The sequence below is a fragment of the Lytechinus variegatus genome, chromosome 3 (assembly GCF_018143015.1).
Source record: "Lytechinus variegatus isolate NC3 chromosome 3, Lvar_3.0, whole genome shotgun sequence".
NCBI classification, from domain to species: domain Eukaryota; kingdom Metazoa; phylum Echinodermata; class Echinoidea; order Temnopleuroida; family Toxopneustidae; genus Lytechinus; species Lytechinus variegatus.
Window position 1 is genome coordinate 66,284,540 of NC_054742.1, and position 19,714 is coordinate 66,304,253.

Here is a 19,714-nt window from a genome sequence, read left to right on the forward strand (position 1 = left end):
CATTTATAAATTATGTACACTCTTTTTTTATTCAACTGTTTCCCACATTTTATCATTGCATTATTTATAATTTTCCCATGTAATGTATGTTAACTTGTACATGCCTTGTTTTTTTTATGATGAATGGAATAAATGCTATCAAATAAAAAAAAAGAGAAAAGACTTTAATACGACTGGAAGAGTAACACAAAGCATAAGGAGAGTAAGCTGTAACCCTTACCTATTGGTTTTCCATGCAGCAGCTACATTGTCCTTGAGATTACTGTTCTCTTCGGCTCGAGCGTCGTAGAAATCAAAGAGATACTTGATGTGAACGGGTAAACTAGACTGGCCTGAAGGTAGCGAGAAGGTAGCATCTAAGAACTCATCGAGGAAAGGCTGGATGGCATTCTGAAAATCAATCACAAACACATAAATAATGGCAAGGCGGGTTTTCCTTCAGCAAGAAATTCATTCACATTGCAACGCACAGGACCCAGCTGAACCCGGCTTCATTTTTTCCTCTGATTCATGAAAAAAAAATAGCTCACTTTCTAGACATGGATTTTCAAGTTTCTTTCCCCCTGATTTTACATCGATATATGATAATTATAGGCATTTATATAGCGCCATCTATCTAGAAAAATTCTATTCCGAGGCACGATGTTATTATTATTATTATTTTTTCCCCGGCCTTTCAGCGCTCATGCATTCAAGGAATTAATCCTGCCGGGTACCCATTCACCTCACCTGGGTTGATTGCAGCACAATGTGGCTTGGATTTGAACCAACAACCCTCTGTTTCAAAGTCAGAAGACTAGTCCACTGGGCCACAATGCTCCATACATATATCAAATCCTGTTCACCCTTCTCCCCCTCATCACCATTGCTCAACTTCAAGACCAAACGAAGCAAAGGACATTTCTAAAATCTTACCTTGGTGACGAGGAGTCTCGAGGTATAGACTTCCTTTATGAGCTTGGGTTTGTGGTCTATCTTGTGACCTTTCTTGCTCTTACCGTTCATAGCACTACTTTCCTCTTTCACCTGCATAAATAATACAAGATGAAATATATGTGGGGAAATACCTGGTGAAATGTCAAAATAGGCCCTCTTATGTTCAATATCCTACATTGCCAATGGGTTCGTTCAAATGAAAAATATATAGAAATCATACAGGAGACATCAAGTCAAAGAAAATAAATCCAAATGACAAGAAAAAGAAAGAAATAAAATAAATTAACAGGAAAGAGGAGGAAATGAAACAGAAGGAATATTAGAGAAAAAAATCAAAAGAAAACAAGAAAAAGGAAAGGAAAGGGAGGGGTAGGGAAAATTGAAGTGAATAACAAAACCTCCCCAAAAAATAAATGTAAACAAAATCCAACTGGAAATGGAAAAAAATAAAGGAAAAAAAGATTAAATGAAAATTCCAAACAAACTTACCAAGTGCCACATTAAATTAAATGAAAATGAAAATAAAATGAAATAAAAAAATAAATGGAGAGAAAATGGAAATAGAAATGAAGAATTATAGATAATTGAAATGAAATCTTCAAAAATAAAATAAAAAGTCTTAATGGACTTACCAAGTGCCACATCTGTTTTCCCTCCTCTGGATCTGCATCAATCTGAGTATATTCCCAAGACGTACGGACATTGTTCACAGCTGGGACTGCCAGAGCTGAAGTACAGTAAAGCATAGAAAAATATATTCTAGATTCCGAGCAAACTTCAAATCCATGCATTGTTCATTTGGCTTACAGCACAGGCATTGCAATTCAAAGAGTATTTAATATGGTATTTTTGCTCTTTATATCCTTTGTTTATTCTTTGCAGTACTGGTGACTTTCTTGATTTAACTTGCAAGTACAGTTCTGTGACATTTGCTCTGCAAGTTGAGCAAAACACAAGAACTAACCTCCAAAAGCAATTAAACCCAAATCATCATTATCTTTACATTATTCTGAACCAAAAAACTCTATTACAATCTTAACCTTATGCCCTCTGAGGTATTAAGACTGGAGCAATCGATGCAGGAGCAGATGTTGTGTCACCGAACAAACACACTTCTTTATACTTAAGGCCTGGTCACACCGCCCGAGAGTTGTTGGAGCAGTCACGGAGTGGAGAGAAAAAAATCACCACCGCTCGCTACCGTTCACCATTTTCGATTTTGATTGTTGTTTTTTTTTGTTTTGGGTTTTTCCCCAATTTTGTGAGCGAAATTCGACCCTCTCTCCCTTCCGCTCCAACAACGCTCGGGCAGTATGACCAGGCCTTTAACCCTATCCAGGCCAAAGTTGATCAAAAACGTGATTTTGTGTACAAAGTCAATGCAAATTGTTTTTCAACCAAAAATCATAAATGTATGATTATTTTTAGTTTTGCTGGTTTAAATGTATTTATTCTATGCTGATTGTGATTTCAGAAGAGTCCCAAATAAATTTTATTGAAAAAATGATGAAACACAAAAGGTAAGAAAAAAAGAAATACATAACAAATTGCAAAAAACAATATAATACATAAGAAATCGATCTGATATCACAATTTTTTCATGTACATGTACAACTTGCTAAGAACACCACAAAGAATTTTTATACCAAAAATTAAAACATTTGGTGCTTTATTTATTTAGGGAGTTATAAGGAAATGTATGACTTTGCGTACTAACTACGCATAAATTGGCATAATCATTTGATAGCAATTTGCATGAAATAAATTACTAAATAATTCTGTAGATTATGTCCCAGACAGCCTGCGTGCCAATTTTTGGCACGATTGCGCCATCAACGACCAAGATCTAAGGGGGGGGCTTCCCAGGCCCCCCCCCCAGCCATATGAACTCCCAAAATACCCTGGCCCAGATAGGGGTTAATTCATTATTTTGAGCGAGAGTGATTAAATTGTAAAAAAAAACATTAGGAACTGAAATCAATGTTTGGCTCTGTGCATATCAAGCTCCATCACCTTTTAATATATTTTGTTTGCCACTGTTTAATTACTTTTGGACAATGCATCGAATAAAAAGCATTTAATCAAACCACTCAAAACTTGATTTCTTATCATCAGTTATAAGCTTTTTCCTCACTATTCAAAAACATCCATTGAGTCATTGATTGTCGATGACATTGTGAAAAGCTACTGAAATCACTGATACACCTTGTATTATAAAAGAAAATCATAAATAAGATGCTGATGTACAATGCCCTTTTTACACAGGATTTTCTTAACCCCGGACTATCGCTAACCCCGGATAAGGAATGCTTGCTTTTTACACACGAAACTCGCTAACCCCGCACTAGTGGTTTTTGTCGATCATTCATAGTACAAGTGCTTCCTCGTACACTTTTTACACACGCTACAATTTCCTTAACCCCGTACTATAGGTGGGGCCAAATTGCCATTTAGCCACACCTATAGTACGGGGTTAAGCTTAGCATACTTTCGTTTTACACATGCGATCTTAACCCCGTACTATTGCCCTTAGCACCGCAATTGGTGGGATAACCCTGCTTTTTTGCAGGGCCAAATAATCCCGTACTATAGGTGGGGTTAGCCCACTTTGCAAAAATGCTGTGTAAAAAGAAAGTGGGCTAAGCTTAACCCCGTACTATAGGTGGGGCTAAATTGCCATTTAGCCCCACCTATAGTACGGGGTTAAGGAAATTTTAGCCTGTGTAAAAAGCGTATAAAGAGCTCCTGTATTCTGATCACCCCCTGTTCATTTTGTTTATGTCTGTTGTAACCCTATGACTCATTCTTTATCGTATTTACTGGGAATGCAAAACTAAGGCATGAAATAAGTGCACATAAGGAACATAATAGCATAAAGAAAATTTGAACTTCAACAACTACCGTAGATAAACTACAGATTTTTGTTTAAGTCTATGCTGCATTCATAAATGCATGTGCATTAAACATTCATATCTATGCTGCATGATGCCCAGCAACAACAATATTTATGAAAAGGTTTTGGGCTTTGTTAAGGTGGCTTTAATATGCCAAAGGTCAGATTATGGGCAGTTTCCTTCTAAAACTTAAAAAAAAACTGTCCACTAGACTTAATTCAAAACTTCTGTCCAATATGGGTCAAATTTTACTGAAGAAGAATCATGGACATAGGTCAAAAGAAAGACACATTCTAATATATTTCAGTTGCTATTCAATTATTCTTGCTTTTTTTTAACTTAATGAAAATACCACAATTCGCAACCAATATTCTGGAATCTGGTCTAATCCCTTGATTCACTATGCATAACCAGATCTATGCCAGTCTACTTTCTGAAAAGTGAATAAATAATCAAGTTGATAATCAATTTTGGTACTATAATAGTTCAAGAGTAATCATCAAAACAAATCCAACTTTCAAAAATGCTAAAAGGTATAAAATAAAAAATGTATATTTGTTCCCGATAGTTCAACCACAGATCCAAACCAAGGTTTTGGTTACATTACTGTTGAAAATACTGGCCAATGTAATTTACCCATATGCAAGAACCCCCCCCCCATTTCAGAATTTCAGATTAATAGAATCTACATGTATATTCAAATAAATTAATATATAGTTAAAAAAACAGAATATATGTATATCAAATGCGGATTATTATCATGTGTCCTGCATACATGTATATTCAGATGCAGAATAAATGGGAAAAATGAAGCATGATTAGAAGTACAATGCAGAAATTGGGTGATTTCAAGTACGGTGTTGACCTATTGGTGTTGGTGTTGGGTCAATTTTTACACGATTATAACACCAAAACATAGAATGAGGATGGTCCCGAAAAGTCACTCACTAGTTGTTGAGATGTCAATAATGTGATCTGGATTAGTTTTACAAACTCTGAATAAGTTTTGGAGCTAGGGGAAGCAACCAAAATTTCAACACTAACACCAACACCAAGGCCAACACCGAACTTGAAATCACCCAATGCAACAGAAAAAACCTTAACACCTGCCTATATGGATAGCATATTAGGGAAACACATCAATTATTGAAAGGTCACAAAGGTAGTTTTAATTGCAATACAAAAGCTCAAAACCCCAAAATAGCAACCCAGTGAGAGATAAGCAATGTGAAGTAGCGTAGAATGACAATTTCACCTTAAAAGCAATGAGTTATATAGATAGTAAACTAAAGCCATGTCTACTGGATGGTAAGAAACGTGAAGTCTGTTATAGGCAATTATTAATGATCGGGTCAATATGGCAAATTTGAGAGATATTATTATTACATGAAGGTCTGATCTGAGCAGAAAGTTTAATTTAGTGTTGTTGGTTATGTATTTTATTTCATTTTAATTGTCAAAGTTTCTTTTGTCCTCCCTCCTCCCTTGCTAAGATTTATTTTCATTTTTATCTCTCCTCCTCTCTTTCTGTCTATCTCTCTTTCACACCTAATCTCACTTACCAATCTCTTCTCTCACTCTCTCTTGCCTTTCTGTGTTTCCATCTTCATTTCTGCCTCTTTAAATCCACCAATCTCTTCACCCTCTCTCTCACACACACACACTCTCTCTCTCTCTCTCTCCATCTCTGGGGTAAACCTGACTATTTCAAATTTCTATACAAACATATATGTACTAATAAGCCAGTCATCCAGGTTTTAAATCCAGTTCAGTCCCTGACTACAGAGATGGTCGGATTCCCCTCACACTCAGAGATCGCCCTCACCCCCTGCCTTTCCGGTGCATCCTCCTTTCCTCATCCCAACCTCCCTACTCTAATCCACCATCAATAAAACAAATATATTGCAGAAAATTAAATGCAACATATTTTCAATCTAGCTAAACATTAATGAGAGTGCAATATTCCACTAAATGACAAAAATCTTATTTAAATGAGCTTTACTCTATTTGTCTCTAAAAAAACCCCATCTGCAAGCTATCAAAATTATGGGGTACAGGCTTTCTATCATTAAGAAAAATCAAGATTTATTTCTTTGAAATAATAGGGCTTATAATTAAGCATTGGCTCCCTGTACATGTATCTACATATATTGAGTAAGAATAAAGTGGCATTGTGTTTGAAGAATATTAATGAAATATGAATTACATTATATGAATATTTTAATATGCTATAATGATATGCCTTCCCGTGTGCAAAAACTACTACATAGATCTGCTCAGATCAAAAGGAAATGAGTATAATGTAGCTACATGTGTATATGCTGGGTATTGTGGCTGGTTTTCACAGGCGTGTGATAAGGACAATAGACATTCAAAAGTTTTGGGCATCCACATTTTAAGCTCAAATAAGTTTGATAATCATTCTTGCTTGCTGGAAACGGCTAAAAGAAATTACAAACTTATTTGAAGTAATATTCCTGCTGAAAGACAGATCTGGGGCCAGTTTCATAAAACTTGTTACAATAACAAATTTGCAATAACAGTTTTAAGCTACTGAAAGCATTCTATCTGATCGGCTGAACAAGCTGATAGTAATCTTGTTACAGAAATTGTGCATTTTTTGTCATAACAAGTTGAGTGAAACAAGTGAAACGGGACCCTGTATAGATATATATTTAGCATCTTTTGGAGACATTTTGGCCGTGGTGATGCAGTTTTTTCGTGTTGAGAATCAATTCCGTTGCTAAGCCTGTGAAAAGCAGCCTTTAATCATTAATAACCTTTTGATTTATTTGTGGAAGGCTATGATATGGACTGAAGCCTCACCATTTAACTTCACATACTGAGCATGTTTTCTGTCCATAGACAAAGGGGTATAGCAATCCGATAACCTCGGCACATCTGAGGAAAATGAACAGGCATCCATTTGAGTTTCAAACATTTTAAACAAAAAATAACAGATATACATTTCAACTGTTTGACTGATCACACACAATGGCAAATACAATAAATACTCTCTCTTACACACAAAAATGCACGCTTGATCATTCCAAACTAATGGAATTTTTAAGCTAAAATCTGGTTTGTACTATCAATTCATTGAGATAAGTTTCCATTGATATAAATAGCGAGAAAAGGGGTTATATGTCCATTCTAGCTTTAGTTGTCATAGAAACATAGTTTTAGAGGCTGCCAATAGGTGCACATCTATACGAGTCATCACTGGTGCAAATTAATTCCTAAAAACAACCCATTAAATACATCTTGGTGAAGAATCACAAACATTAATCATTTTCCAACCACAAGAGTATTACTTGCCTCAGAATCAAATGAAAGAAAATATCAATGATGGGACATTACTCTCATTAGCACTAATGGGCTATAAAAGCATTATTTCCAGTAGCCTAAAAATAATATACTCTCCATATAACAAAAATGGCAACACAACATAACCAATTTGTAAAATGCTTATGTTGGGTATATCAACTAAAATTCCAATATATAAAGAAAACAATCATCTGTCTAAAAAGCATTATTGCAGAAAGCTGAAAATGAATACATTGTATATAAAATATCAAATCTATTAACACGACATGAATTGCAATATGTGATACTAGAATTTAAATGGGCCTATCAACTATATAAGCATAAACATGTATAAGAAAAAAGAAATGCCCAACTATAAAACATTACAGGGAGACAACAAATAAGCTATACCAATGAAAAACCTGAAAAACACAACATGACCTGCAATAAGTGGGCCTATTATCTACTTTAAGATATACAAGGAAGAGAAACACGTATTAGTAGAAATGGTGCTTTACAAGAAAATATCACAATAAGCCATCAATCTGAAAGAAAACACAAAAATTCTGAAGTGTTGCAGGGGGCAAAAATAGTGAATACGAATAGACTGTTGTGCAAAAAAAGTCAGTAGGAGCAGTTAACTTCCCAACTAAAGAAAACAACAGACATTATAAAAATTGTTAAAAAACAGGAATTTTAGTCATATAACTTTCTTTGGCATTCTAGACATAGCGAATTACTTTCAATTCAAAGAAAGATTTCACTTACTAAAACATAAAAAAATAGGAATTGTGTTATCTATATGATTAAACTGATATCTGTTTAAATTTAGATATACTTTAGAAACATCATTTCATACTCTTCTTAAATTCCACAAGCATTAATGAGCAATATGCTAAACAGTACACCGTAACAAAACCGCACATATAGAATGAGTTTCTTTAAATATATCAATGCATATACTCACATGAATAGGCAAGTTCTGCTTTATCCAACACCAGAGGGCCGGAAAACTCTTGATTTGTCCCATCTTGCTTCTTGACAATGGCTACTGAAGAACCATTAGATATCTGCTCAACAAAACACAAAGATTTAACCCATGCTAAAGTGTCAACAAGCATAATGGTTTTTAATATGCAATCTCACTACTGACCCTAAATGCTGTGAATTAGCTGTAAATATAATAATAATAATAAAATCTCCCAGAGTAACAAATAATTCAAGTTTAAAGGTCAAGTCCACCCCAGAAATATGTTGATTTGAATAAATAGAGAAAAATCAAGCAAGCATTATGCTGAAAATTTCATCAAAATCGGATGTAAAATAAGAAAGTTATGACATTTTAAAGTTTTCACAAAACAGTGATATGCACAACTCAGTGACATGCAAATGAGACAGTCCATGATGTCCCTCACTATTTCTTTTGATTTTTATTGTTTGAATTATACAATATTTCATTTTTTACAGATTTGACAATAAGGACCCACTTGATTGAGCCATAGAGTATAAAACAATGCTTATTGCACATATCCAGGGAGGAATTAATCATTGTTTCACACTACAACAGGGAGAAAATTTGAATATTTCATATTTCACATAACAAAATAGAGAAGAAATAGTGAGTTATGTCATCAGTTTCATCATTTGCATACTGACAAGGATGTGAATATAATTGTTTTGTGAAATTAAGCGAAACTTTAAAATGTCATAATTTTCTTATTTTACATCCGATTTTGATGAAATTTTCAGTGTTATGCTTGTTGGATTTTTCTCTTTTGATTTAAAGCACTTTTTGTTTGGGTGGACTTGTCCTTTAAACTAAGCATGAGATATAGCTAGAGTTGGTTGGAAGTAGATACTCGAAAAAAAAACCAAAAAAAAAAAATTATTATTTTTAAATGCAAAATCTGTGACTTAGTGACATGTTTTGTGAAAATGGTAAAAATGTTGTATCTGATTGTATCTTGCTTGAATCTAATTGGCTGAAAACAAGTTTGTCAGTGAAAATCACTATTGGCTCTGTGAAACAATCCCCAAATAGCTTTAAATATCCCACCGCTGCCACCGAAAATACAAAAGCAAATTAGGCTATCTATTTTTACTTCTGAAACACTTCAGAATATATCTATATCAGGTGTAAATCTTGAAACGATAGGCATAGATTTGAACTTTAAATCAATCATTTATCTCTAGCGCAAACCCTGCATGGGTTAGCACTAACTTGTATGACATACTTTAAGAACCTTAAGTGCATTTCATCCGCAAATCATCTAAAACCAAATTTGAGCAGTCAGAGAGAGCGATAATTTCTAAAACAAGCATTCTCAGTCAATATTTATTTTGTTGAAGTAAGTCAAATATAGTGAAATAAAACTTTTTAAAAACCATGAATGCTGAAAAATCAGTAAATATATGCATGTGCATTGATTATACCTTTGAGAAGGTGTGATCTAATGCCTTAATTATTCTGCTTAATACAGATTTATTTTTAATATTTCTTCATGCACAAATTGTCATTGAAAGATTCAAACTCAATTTGTATTCTTTACTACAAGTTACATTCTAGTGATGATAGCATCTGACCTTATAAGCTTTGATGGTGTTGATTTTGATCCAGTGGCCTCTAGTATCAGTAATTGAATCTCTATCTCTCAGAACCAGCTGACCCATACGTCCATTAAGGAGCACTGTGTATTGAGAAAGAGTATTAATCAAACAACTTTCATAAATGATGATTAATTAATACACATCTAATATGCCAAAATGTTTTATACGTATATCTAAATTGTATCACTATCGCTCTGTTTCAGGAAAACATTTCAGTTGCATTGGCTTCATCTATGCAGAATGTAGCATTTTCTCCTTATTTCAACATACTTTTCTTTCTCAAATTTACCTCTCATTTTTATCTTTTAACCCTTTTTTGCATTCCTGAGTATTTTCCTCTCTACAAACTCTTCTTTATGTTAAGCTAGGCAGAATTGATTTTTTTTCCATATATTTGTATAAAAGAACTTGTAATAACCAGTTTAATCTGCATGGTGGAAGTTTGTGATATTATCACTACACGTACAATGTCTAGTTTTATCCCCTCATACGTCTTTTAGAAGCCATAGCAGAAATATCTAATCTGCATACCCGACTGATGCATATGCAGTACAGTCTACTTCACTTGACCTAAGTTGCTGTGCAGTCCTGTCATTTGCAGTTGATACCATCTTATATTTATTATATGACACCTAGATAGATCCTTGTCATTTGATTGGTTGGTCGATATCGATCATTCAGCCCATTTTACGATGACTTCATCAACCGTGCAATTTTAGATCCATTCATCGTGCAATTATGGATCTATACGATTTCTTCCATTGCACCCGGGCACCCAGACTCTGGCACCACTCGTGTTTGCATTGTGCATGTTTATGTGTGCGATTATCAACAAACTGAGCCCGCACTGCATGAGCATATCTTGCAGCGAAATTCACCAATTTCATATGGAAAAGAATCTAATTTTAGGTGTCACATAAACCATAGGCCTATAATGAATGTTCTTTTCTTTCGTGCAATGGACAGAATACTTCATTCAGTGAAAGATGAAATGATGATCAATTCAACAAGGTGTAGCCGAATTGAATGGATCATTTCATCTTTCACCTCATGAAGTATTCTGTCCATTACTCATAAACATTCATTATTTGTATACCGTTTTCTACTTACCCAAGTCTACTTCATTTGACCTGAGCTGCTGTGCCGTCTGTCGTTTGCAGTACATAGCATCTAATATCTTTTGTTTGGCTTGGGTGATAGTATCAACATCCAGTACTTTGACCTGTTCCAACACCTTGTGCTCTTTGTCTACGATTTGCAGGGTCTGTTTATACAAGTCAAAATCAGAACATAAATTAGAATAAGTTTTCATTTTTATATTCTTTGCTCTTCATATCTTGTATATTCTTATTTCTTTCCATGTCTTTTCTTAGCGTTTTGAAACTTTTGTATTCAGGGGTTAATAAATTTTGTATATTATCATAATTATCTCACTTTTTGTATGTTTACAATATACACATATCACCAAATGGTTATGGTTGATGCTTAATTGTGCATTATAACAGTGAAGAGGACACAGATTTTGGAGTGCTTACCCTGTCCCACTCATATGTACAAACATCACTTACAACTAAGAGCTCTTTTGCATAATAAATTTTGATTAAAGTCCAACCTTTATTAAAGTTTGGTACAAGAAGTTGAATTCCTGCACAGATTGGTGACAAATGATGATATATGACAAAATGAAGTAGAAGGCTATTGATGTAATAGTCAACTTAAAGCAATTGAAAAATGTGAAACAAATACAAAGACAGAGGTGGAATATAGGGGTGTTGAATAGTTTCCTACGCATTGATACAAACAAATTACAAGGAACAAAATAGGAACACAGCAGTAGAAATCTTTCATCAGACGTCAAGACATAAGTCTAATTATCGTTTTCCTCCCTTCTTACTTTAATTCACAAACTGCTCAAGCCATGAAAATGCGACAGCATTACAACTTTTAGAAAGCAGAACCAAATCATTTCAGACAGGTCAAACATGTAGGACAAGGTACTTATTTTTCTGGAATGACTAGTTTCCTGGAAGCCATATTGATTGCTATCTTACCACATCTTCAAACTCCACATCCTCGTCTAGGAGATAGTCAAAGTTGAGAGAGAAATGAGCTTGACCGGTGATAGCATCTACTGGTCCTTTATCTACTTGACCCTTGATAGCTTGGTACAGCACATACAGAGGGTACGCGACTTGTTTCTGAGAAAAACAACGAGTGAAAAAAGTAATGTGAAAGGAAGGATGTTGACTTCATCAGTCTTCGATGGCATAGACTTTCTTTCATCTGAGGAATAGAAATCAGTTTTAGCAAATACGGTAGCAAAGAAAGCAGCTAAAAGATCAATTGTCATTTCTAGTAAACTATTCAGGAACTGTAGTGTATTTAGAAAATCATAAAGGGCAAAAATTTGAAGGCAAGAGAGGAGGTCGAAAACGGAAAAGCTGGCTTGGAAATATTGAGAAAAGGACAGGAAGGGAAGGATAAATTTATCCACATTGTGCTGCACTCGACCCAGGTGAGGTGAATGGGAACCGGTAGGATTTAATCCTTGAACGCTTTAGCGCTTATTAATATGGAGGCTCAGCTAGAGCCGGGGTAATAGTATGATACCAAGTACATGTATCAAAGCGCAGTCAGGTATATGCACATAAGTAACTGCGCTATATAAATGGACATATTATTATTATTACAAATGAATACTCTGAGATAGCACTGGAAAGAGAAAGATGGAAAACCATGACATCCAACCTCTTCACAGAGAAAGAACGTCAGTAAGGTAAGTTTATTTATTACAAGCAGGAGAAAATAATTGAAAAAGCTGCTCTTCCCTCACTCCAATACATGAGATGGCTACTAAAAAGGTAAATTAACCTCAAATTATCTTTAAAAACTTTTCTTCAAGATATTAATATTATATTTTGATTAATGCTAAAGGAAGATGAAAGGATATCACTATTAATCCTGATCTGTGTGCGGCCAATGAGAAAGATATCCTCAACTTGTCAGACTATCTAAATTTCAAACTGCAGTGATCTTATTCTCATAACCGCCGCAACTTTCAATTTCTTTCACACAATTTTGTTAATTCTTAGATGGGCGACATTGCAAAAGTAGCATTTTGGAGTAAAATATGATCAGATGGATTTTCAACTGTACACAATTAAAATTTATGCCTCCACTCATGTGTTGCATTTTGTTTAATTTAGTAAGATTTAACTCACCTAACAATAATAATTAATAAAGAATGGCTCAAAGCGCGTTACAGCACATTATTACCCCGGTCATTGGATTCATTTCAATCCCGCACGAAAAGTGCACAATTTCCACTCCCTGGGGAGCATTCCTTGCATTCATCGCAGCCACATTATGGCGCTGGCAAAATCAAACATACAATATCTTTCGCATCCTACCGGGTATCCATTTAGCACCTGGGTCGAGAGTGGCAAAGTGTGGATTAACGCCTTGCCAAAAGGATGCTAAACCGCGGTGGGATTCAAACACACGACCCTCTGTTTACAAGGCAAGAGTAAGAACCACTATACCACGGCTTTTCCACCTATCATTATTTTTTTACAACACACATAATTTGGGGAAAGATTACTGCAGTTTGTCTGGCAATCCCTAATCAACAGGGTCAAAACTAGATTTAATAAGTTGGACTAGTGACAGACTGTACAGAACCACTCACCTGCAAATGTTTATACATACACAGTGCCACCCAGTTTGATAGAAGCTTCTCAAGTATACTCTGAACACTGTGAACAAAGACAATATAACAAAATATTCACTGTAATGTTTGATGATTACAATGGATGATTTCAAATTTGGTGACCTTTTGGTATTGGTGTTTAATTTTTTGTTTACACCAGCACAACACCAAACTGAAAATATGAGTGGTGTTGTGACAAATGTCACCAGGTGTTGAGACTTACTCGTAATTATCCTTCCAGAAATGTCAAATTAATGGATGATTTCAAGTTTGGTGTTGACCTATTGGTGAAGATCTTGGGCAGATTTTTTTTAACACCAGCACAGCACCAAACTGAAAATATGGTTGGTTTTGGGACAAGTGTCACCAGGTGTTGGAGATATGGAAGGTAATCTCAACTGTACTTCCAACACCAGCTTCAAAACAAACTTCAAATCACCAAATCATTCTAAACATAATAAGACATACAGTTGAGGCCAGAAGTTTACTTACACCCAGGAAATTCAAAGAAAAGTTGACACTTGCCAAACATCATAAAATTTACTGTATCTTATAAAATATTTGTGCTATCATGACAAATTTGATATCAAACAAATGAGTATGGCATGCCTTTTCATCACATTGCTTTGTCATCAGGTGCTGAAAAATACTTAGGTGTCAATTTCCCCCAAAAAATCTTCATATTTTATATAAATTGAAAAAAAAATTATAAAAACATTTCATATTTGTGCTACTTACTTCTCAACACAAACATTTTCTATTACACTTTTTTGTTCAGTGGTGACATATCAAGATAAAAAGTATAATATAAATCAGAAATTTGACATTTTTATATTTCTATGAAAAGATGTTTGAAAATATAACAAACAATAGACTACATTTTGCACGAATATTGCTTTTTTATTCAAAGAAAATTCCACCTGAAATATACTATAATCCTGATGGCATTCCATTTATGTGAAAGGGCTTAAAATTCTCTGTGATTTGATACCAAATTCTTCATGGTAGTATTTATATTTCTGGAGATAATAGTAAATTTTGCAGTGTTTGGAAAGCGAACAAATTTCACTCAATTTCATGGGTGTATGTAAACTTTTAACCTCAACTGTATATGTATATTACCAAGGATGAATAATACATCAATTATGACTATTAATCATTATACTTTTGTGAGCAATGTTATAGTTGAGTGGTATCTAAAATCAGAATTTAAATCATTTAATTTTAATTTAATTTAATCAAAGCTCAATCATGTGAGGCTTAATAGTTTATCATGGGACTGAATTCTACGATTAATTGTGTATGATCAATCACATAAATCAGACTCAAATCAATTACTAAGATTTATTACACAGGTCCCCGAGCTCACTCAGAGATAAATTAGGGAGGAAATCAGGTAAATTTTCTCTGATCAGGAAGTCTTTCCCCAACCGACTTAAAAGTTGCTTACCTTTTGAAGAGTTGTTTGAGTCTGTTTTCATCTGAATCTTCTATCTTGTCTGCCATCAATGTCAGCGTAACACTGAAAATAGAATTTACTTTACTGTCTTCATTTATCTTTCTACCTTTCTACCTAATTATCTATCTATTGAGGGCATCCACTCATTCATGAGAAATTATTTGATTGATTTATTCATAAATTGCCATTTCTGTCCCTTTTTGTAGCTGTTTTGTAGCCATTTTGCATACCTTTTAAAAAGCTGCTAGGAAATGGTGAGTTTTGTCCAATACATGTATATAAAGCTTTGCTCACTGTGGGATCATTACATTCTTGTCCTCAAGTTATAACAACTCAATCTTTTTCTGAAATCCCACATATTATCTTTTTTTTTTCATTTAGAACATTCATTCATTCATTTATTGAATCATTCATTCATTCACTCAGTCAATCATTCATTCATTCAATCAATCAATCACTCATTCATTCATTCAATCAATCACCCATTCATTCATCCATTCAGTCAGTCAGTCATTCAATCATTCATTCATTCATTCATTCATCCGTTCAGTCAGTCAGTCATTCATTCATTCATTCAGTCAGTCAGTCATTCATTCATTTATTCATTCATTCATCTGTTTATGCAACACTATTTAAATAATCCATGTATTTATTTATTGCAATACCTGATTCAATCAAGGTTTGAACTTTAAATTTCTTTGTTCGAAAATACCTCAAGTAATCCCAATGTTACCATGCCTATGTATGGGGTAGCAAGCAAGAGGTATGGCGTTATGTTGAGGTTAGTAAAGACTTAAACTTTGGGATCATCCCTCTCAAAATCTCATTACAAATTCATAATATAATAATAGGGCACAAAGGTTTTCAAACAAATTTCAAAACAATGACAAAGTGTACAAATACAGTACTATTCATATGCAAGATTAATCCTATGAAACTCTAATACACCATCATTGTAATTATCAAGTAGAAATGAACTTACTCAGTGAGATAATCAAATCGACCTTCTGTGGTTAGAATGGTTGAAATTAGTGAAGCAATGTTTACTCTGTAAATAAGAGAACAAAGCTTGCATGAGAATAGGTGAATACCTGAATGAGACTTAGAATTGAAACTAAGAAAACTCTGGGAAGTAATTGTGGAAGTAAAATATGGCTTCTTAACTTCGGTGAACAATATATTGTCCTAATTAATTTAATTCAGAGAGATGTCAAATTCTGTGAGTATTTTTACAAAATGAATAATCAACCAATATCAAATGTATAATCTAACATTTTTGGTGGGCTACATTTCTTATATCTTTGCCCATTGTTTTATTTTAATCCTGTAACTTTTTCATGTATAATCTATATTCTAAATTATCAATATGAATTATATATTTTTCGTGAAAAATTTTACAACTTTTACTTTGCAAAGCCATATCGGGCTTTTCCAAGGATATACAAATGTACATTACTTGTTATAATTGTCTGAATTACGAGAATGGAATAAATAATTAATTTAAAAAAAATATAATTAAACAATTTAAACTATATGGATGAGGAACTGGGCAATATAATATTTATATCATACAAACAGGTCAGGATAAAATTCTAACAAAAAAAGAAAAAAAATAATTAAGTACCTGTCTTTCTGTTTCAAGCTCTTGGCTTCATCGAGACACTGAATGTAGTCCATGAGAAATTGCTTCTTGTTGAGAAGCTTAGAAAACTCGGACATAGCTTGTTTTATACTCTCCTGGGGTAGCTTAATGGTGGGTAAACAAAGACGACAGATAGAGAAAACACCAATAAATTGATTAGAATTTAAATCACTGATGAATCAGGAATCGCATGGGAACTATTTCTTGAAGATAGACTGCAGCTATGGTCGTCAGAATGAATCATGAAAAAAATGGCACAAAGTAAAAGGAACTTATTGATTAAAATCCACAAAAATAATATATGATAAAAATTTTGAAAATACCCATTATGATAAAACAAAAATTAACTATAAATCTCCTGAAATTCACATCCAATGCACGAAGTGATGCATGTCATAGCTTGCCTTCAGATCTAATGGCCATTATAACATCAAATTTTTATTTAATTTATAAAAAGGTATGAGTATCAAGACTAGTTTACAGCACTGGAGTCTATTACAGGACTCCACAATGCAACTGACCTCCTCAGAGGACAGTCTCCCCCCTCAGAAGAGATGCATGCACATTGATGGGATATTGACTAAAGTGAATATACATGGTACTTTAATTTTTTTTATCAAAAGATATGTGTATAAAAACGAGTATACAGCACAGGAGTCTATGCTGTTTCTCTTTGTTTCAATTTGTGGTAACTCCCATAGGAACTCGGCAGGACAGCATTTTTGCTGGTAAACGCCAAGCCAGTATATAACCATTTACCTTAGAAACATTTTACGTCTAGGTTAATCAGTCATAGCGGCTGACGTAATAGATGACAGATATCACTCTTGGGCCTTTTTATCAAAGTGGAGACAATGGCAGAGTTGGGATTCAAACTCACAACCTTGCGATTATGAGTCCAATGCTCTAACCAAGGGCCCCCACCGTACAGTGGACTTACCTCAGGATCACTGGTCATTGGCTGGACGTTGAGGCCCCAGAAGAGCATGTTCCTAATGTAGTCTGCTCCACTCACAAAAGGCATACCAACTCCTTGGAGCTGCTCTTTCAGACCAGACATATCCCGTTGCAGGTCGTGAAATGCTGTAATAGTAAAAGACAACGATTGGTGACTTCTTTATATTTCTCAAAGAATCCAAACAAGGTTCAAGAAAAATTGGTATTATATCACCAAGACCTGAATGAAATATTGACGATTCAAAAGTGTGTAGAGATTCCAATAACTCCTTAAAAAGTAAAAAGACATTCCGAAAGAATAAAGCTGAATCCATAAATCTTTGCTTCTTTCTTATCTACCTGGGATGAATCTGTGAAAAATATCAAAATGACCAATTGTTTTCATGAAATAAGTTAATCATTAAATCTTTCAGTGTTGTAAAGAAAAAAAATCCAAATACAACAAAAAAGTTGACAAATATTAGTGCATTTAAAGGAGGGTTTCTTTCTATGTTTTTTTAATCATATTTTGTTTGAGCAGGCCAGGCAGGACTGGGATTTGACAGAACTGACTAAAAAACGGTTTTCCTTTATCAAAAATACCTTTCCTTTAAAATCATTGACTACTATAAGGTTTTGTGCAGGGATCACCGGATACCATGAATTGAAAGTCAACACCAATAACCTCATAGCAACTGCAAAACCTGTTACGTAAGGTGTTCTACAATAAAGCAATATTGACTGGCCTTGGGGCAAACAACACATATCGCCCAAACTAGAGTTATATTGCCCGAATCGTAGACAAGGGTGATATCAATTTAGTGAGGGTGATATATGTCCTTTCGCCACCAGGCCAGTCAATATTGCTTTTAACCAAATCAGGCATCTAGAGCAAAAATCGTTAAAATCTAGATATTTTAATTTTTTAGAATGAGAATCTAGTTTATCTTGTTGAGCAGACTGGGCCTCTGAACTTTACAATTGTGACGTAATTGAAATGAAGCGTCCCTGGCCTAGGGACGTATCCAGTGTTGTCTTAACTTGATTACCATTATGACGTATAGCACTGAGCGGTTCAAGGACGTGTGCAAAAAACGTGAATACCCGGATATTAGCGCTGCCTTTTATTGCCTGCTACATTTCCACGCATTTCCTCATTGACTTTCCTGAGCGGGCAATAAATTGGGCCCGTGGATAAACAATTTGAATTTTATTGACCGGCCATTTGATCAGTCTTAAGCAGGCAACAATGTTTCACAGTTGCCCAGCTGAGATGTCTGATACAGTTAATAATAATTTTTCTTCAAAGACTGACCTTCGGTTGCTTTGTCTTTCAGCCGTTCCTCCAGCCTGATCAGAGCACCCTCTGCTGACTTAAGCTTGTGCTGATGAACCCGTCTTCCATAGACCGAGACAGCAATGAGAGTGAAGACCACTGCCACGCCCACCAGGACAGCGATGACCGACACCAAAATAATCCTGAATTCGGAATCATGGAGGTAGCGGACTCTCCCCACGTTGAATTCCAGGGTGCTCCCGTGGAAGACCTGTAGTGAAAAAGACGGAGCCAAGTTATCAATTCCTTAACCATTATTAAATTGGACAACAAATTTTGTCGCTACACTAACGCGCAGTCTTACAATCTTTGAGACCAAATTTGCGACGCCCAGGTACGCGGTTTCAAAATTATGCAATGTTTTGTTAGCGTATGTCAGTCCCAAATTGCTCAAAAAAGTGATTTCATGTACAAAGTCAATGCAAATGTGTTTTTCAACCAAATATCATAAATCTATGATTGTTTTTACTTTTGTTGTTTTCGATTTATTTCATGATATTTATGATTGTTATAGGGTCCCCGACAAAGTTCATCCCAAAAAACAATAAAAAACAAAGGCTTGAAAAAACAATAGAATAACTAGGAAATTAATTATTTTTTGGCAATTTTTTGTAACTTTTTGTTAGAAATGTAAAAATTGATATGTTTACAAAAAAATTAGCTTTCTACTAGCTATATATTCTGAGTTAAAGGCACAAAAAACAAATTTAGGGCAAATTTCATACGTATATTCGTATAAATACATTAACAAAAAATTATAAGCAATCAAATTATTGAAAATTTTACTATACAGACTTCAAGTTTACATCTGGCTCTACGTACATGCAAATTTTTGCGGCGATTGGACGATCAACAGCCCGAGATCTGAGGGGGGTGGTTAAAATTAAGC

General features: G+C 34.5%; 1 protein-coding gene across 3 annotated transcripts in view; it reads right to left on the bottom strand.

Moving 5' to 3' along the window:
* Positions 1-19,714, bottom strand: part of LOC121411715 (plexin-A4-like) — a 143,056-nt gene that overhangs the window by 5,221 nt on the left and 118,121 nt on the right. Inside the window, exons 21-34 of one of the 3 annotated variants that reach the window (XM_041604545.1) lie at positions 18,805-19,036; positions 17,494-17,636; positions 16,536-16,648; positions 15,894-15,959; positions 14,903-14,974; positions 13,432-13,498; positions 11,795-11,941; positions 10,854-11,007; positions 9,720-9,823; positions 8,104-8,206; positions 6,657-6,731; positions 1,569-1,663; positions 916-1,026; positions 221-390 (exon numbers count right to left, since the gene is read on the bottom strand). In XM_041604545.1, the coding sequence (XP_041460479.1) occupies positions 221-390; positions 916-1,026; positions 1,569-1,663; positions 6,657-6,731; positions 8,104-8,206; positions 9,720-9,823; positions 10,854-11,007; positions 11,795-11,941; positions 13,432-13,498; positions 14,903-14,974; positions 15,894-15,959; positions 16,536-16,648; positions 17,494-17,636; positions 18,805-19,036 (1,652 nt within the window). Of the gene's footprint in view, positions 1-220; positions 391-915; positions 1,027-1,568; positions 1,664-6,656; positions 6,732-8,103; positions 8,207-9,719; positions 9,824-10,853; positions 11,008-11,794; positions 11,942-13,431; positions 13,499-14,902; positions 14,975-15,893; positions 15,960-16,535; positions 16,658-17,493; positions 17,637-18,804; positions 19,037-19,714 lie in introns of all 3 variants that reach the window. The other 2 variants (XM_041604544.1, XM_041604546.1) reach the window with 2 other exon arrangements.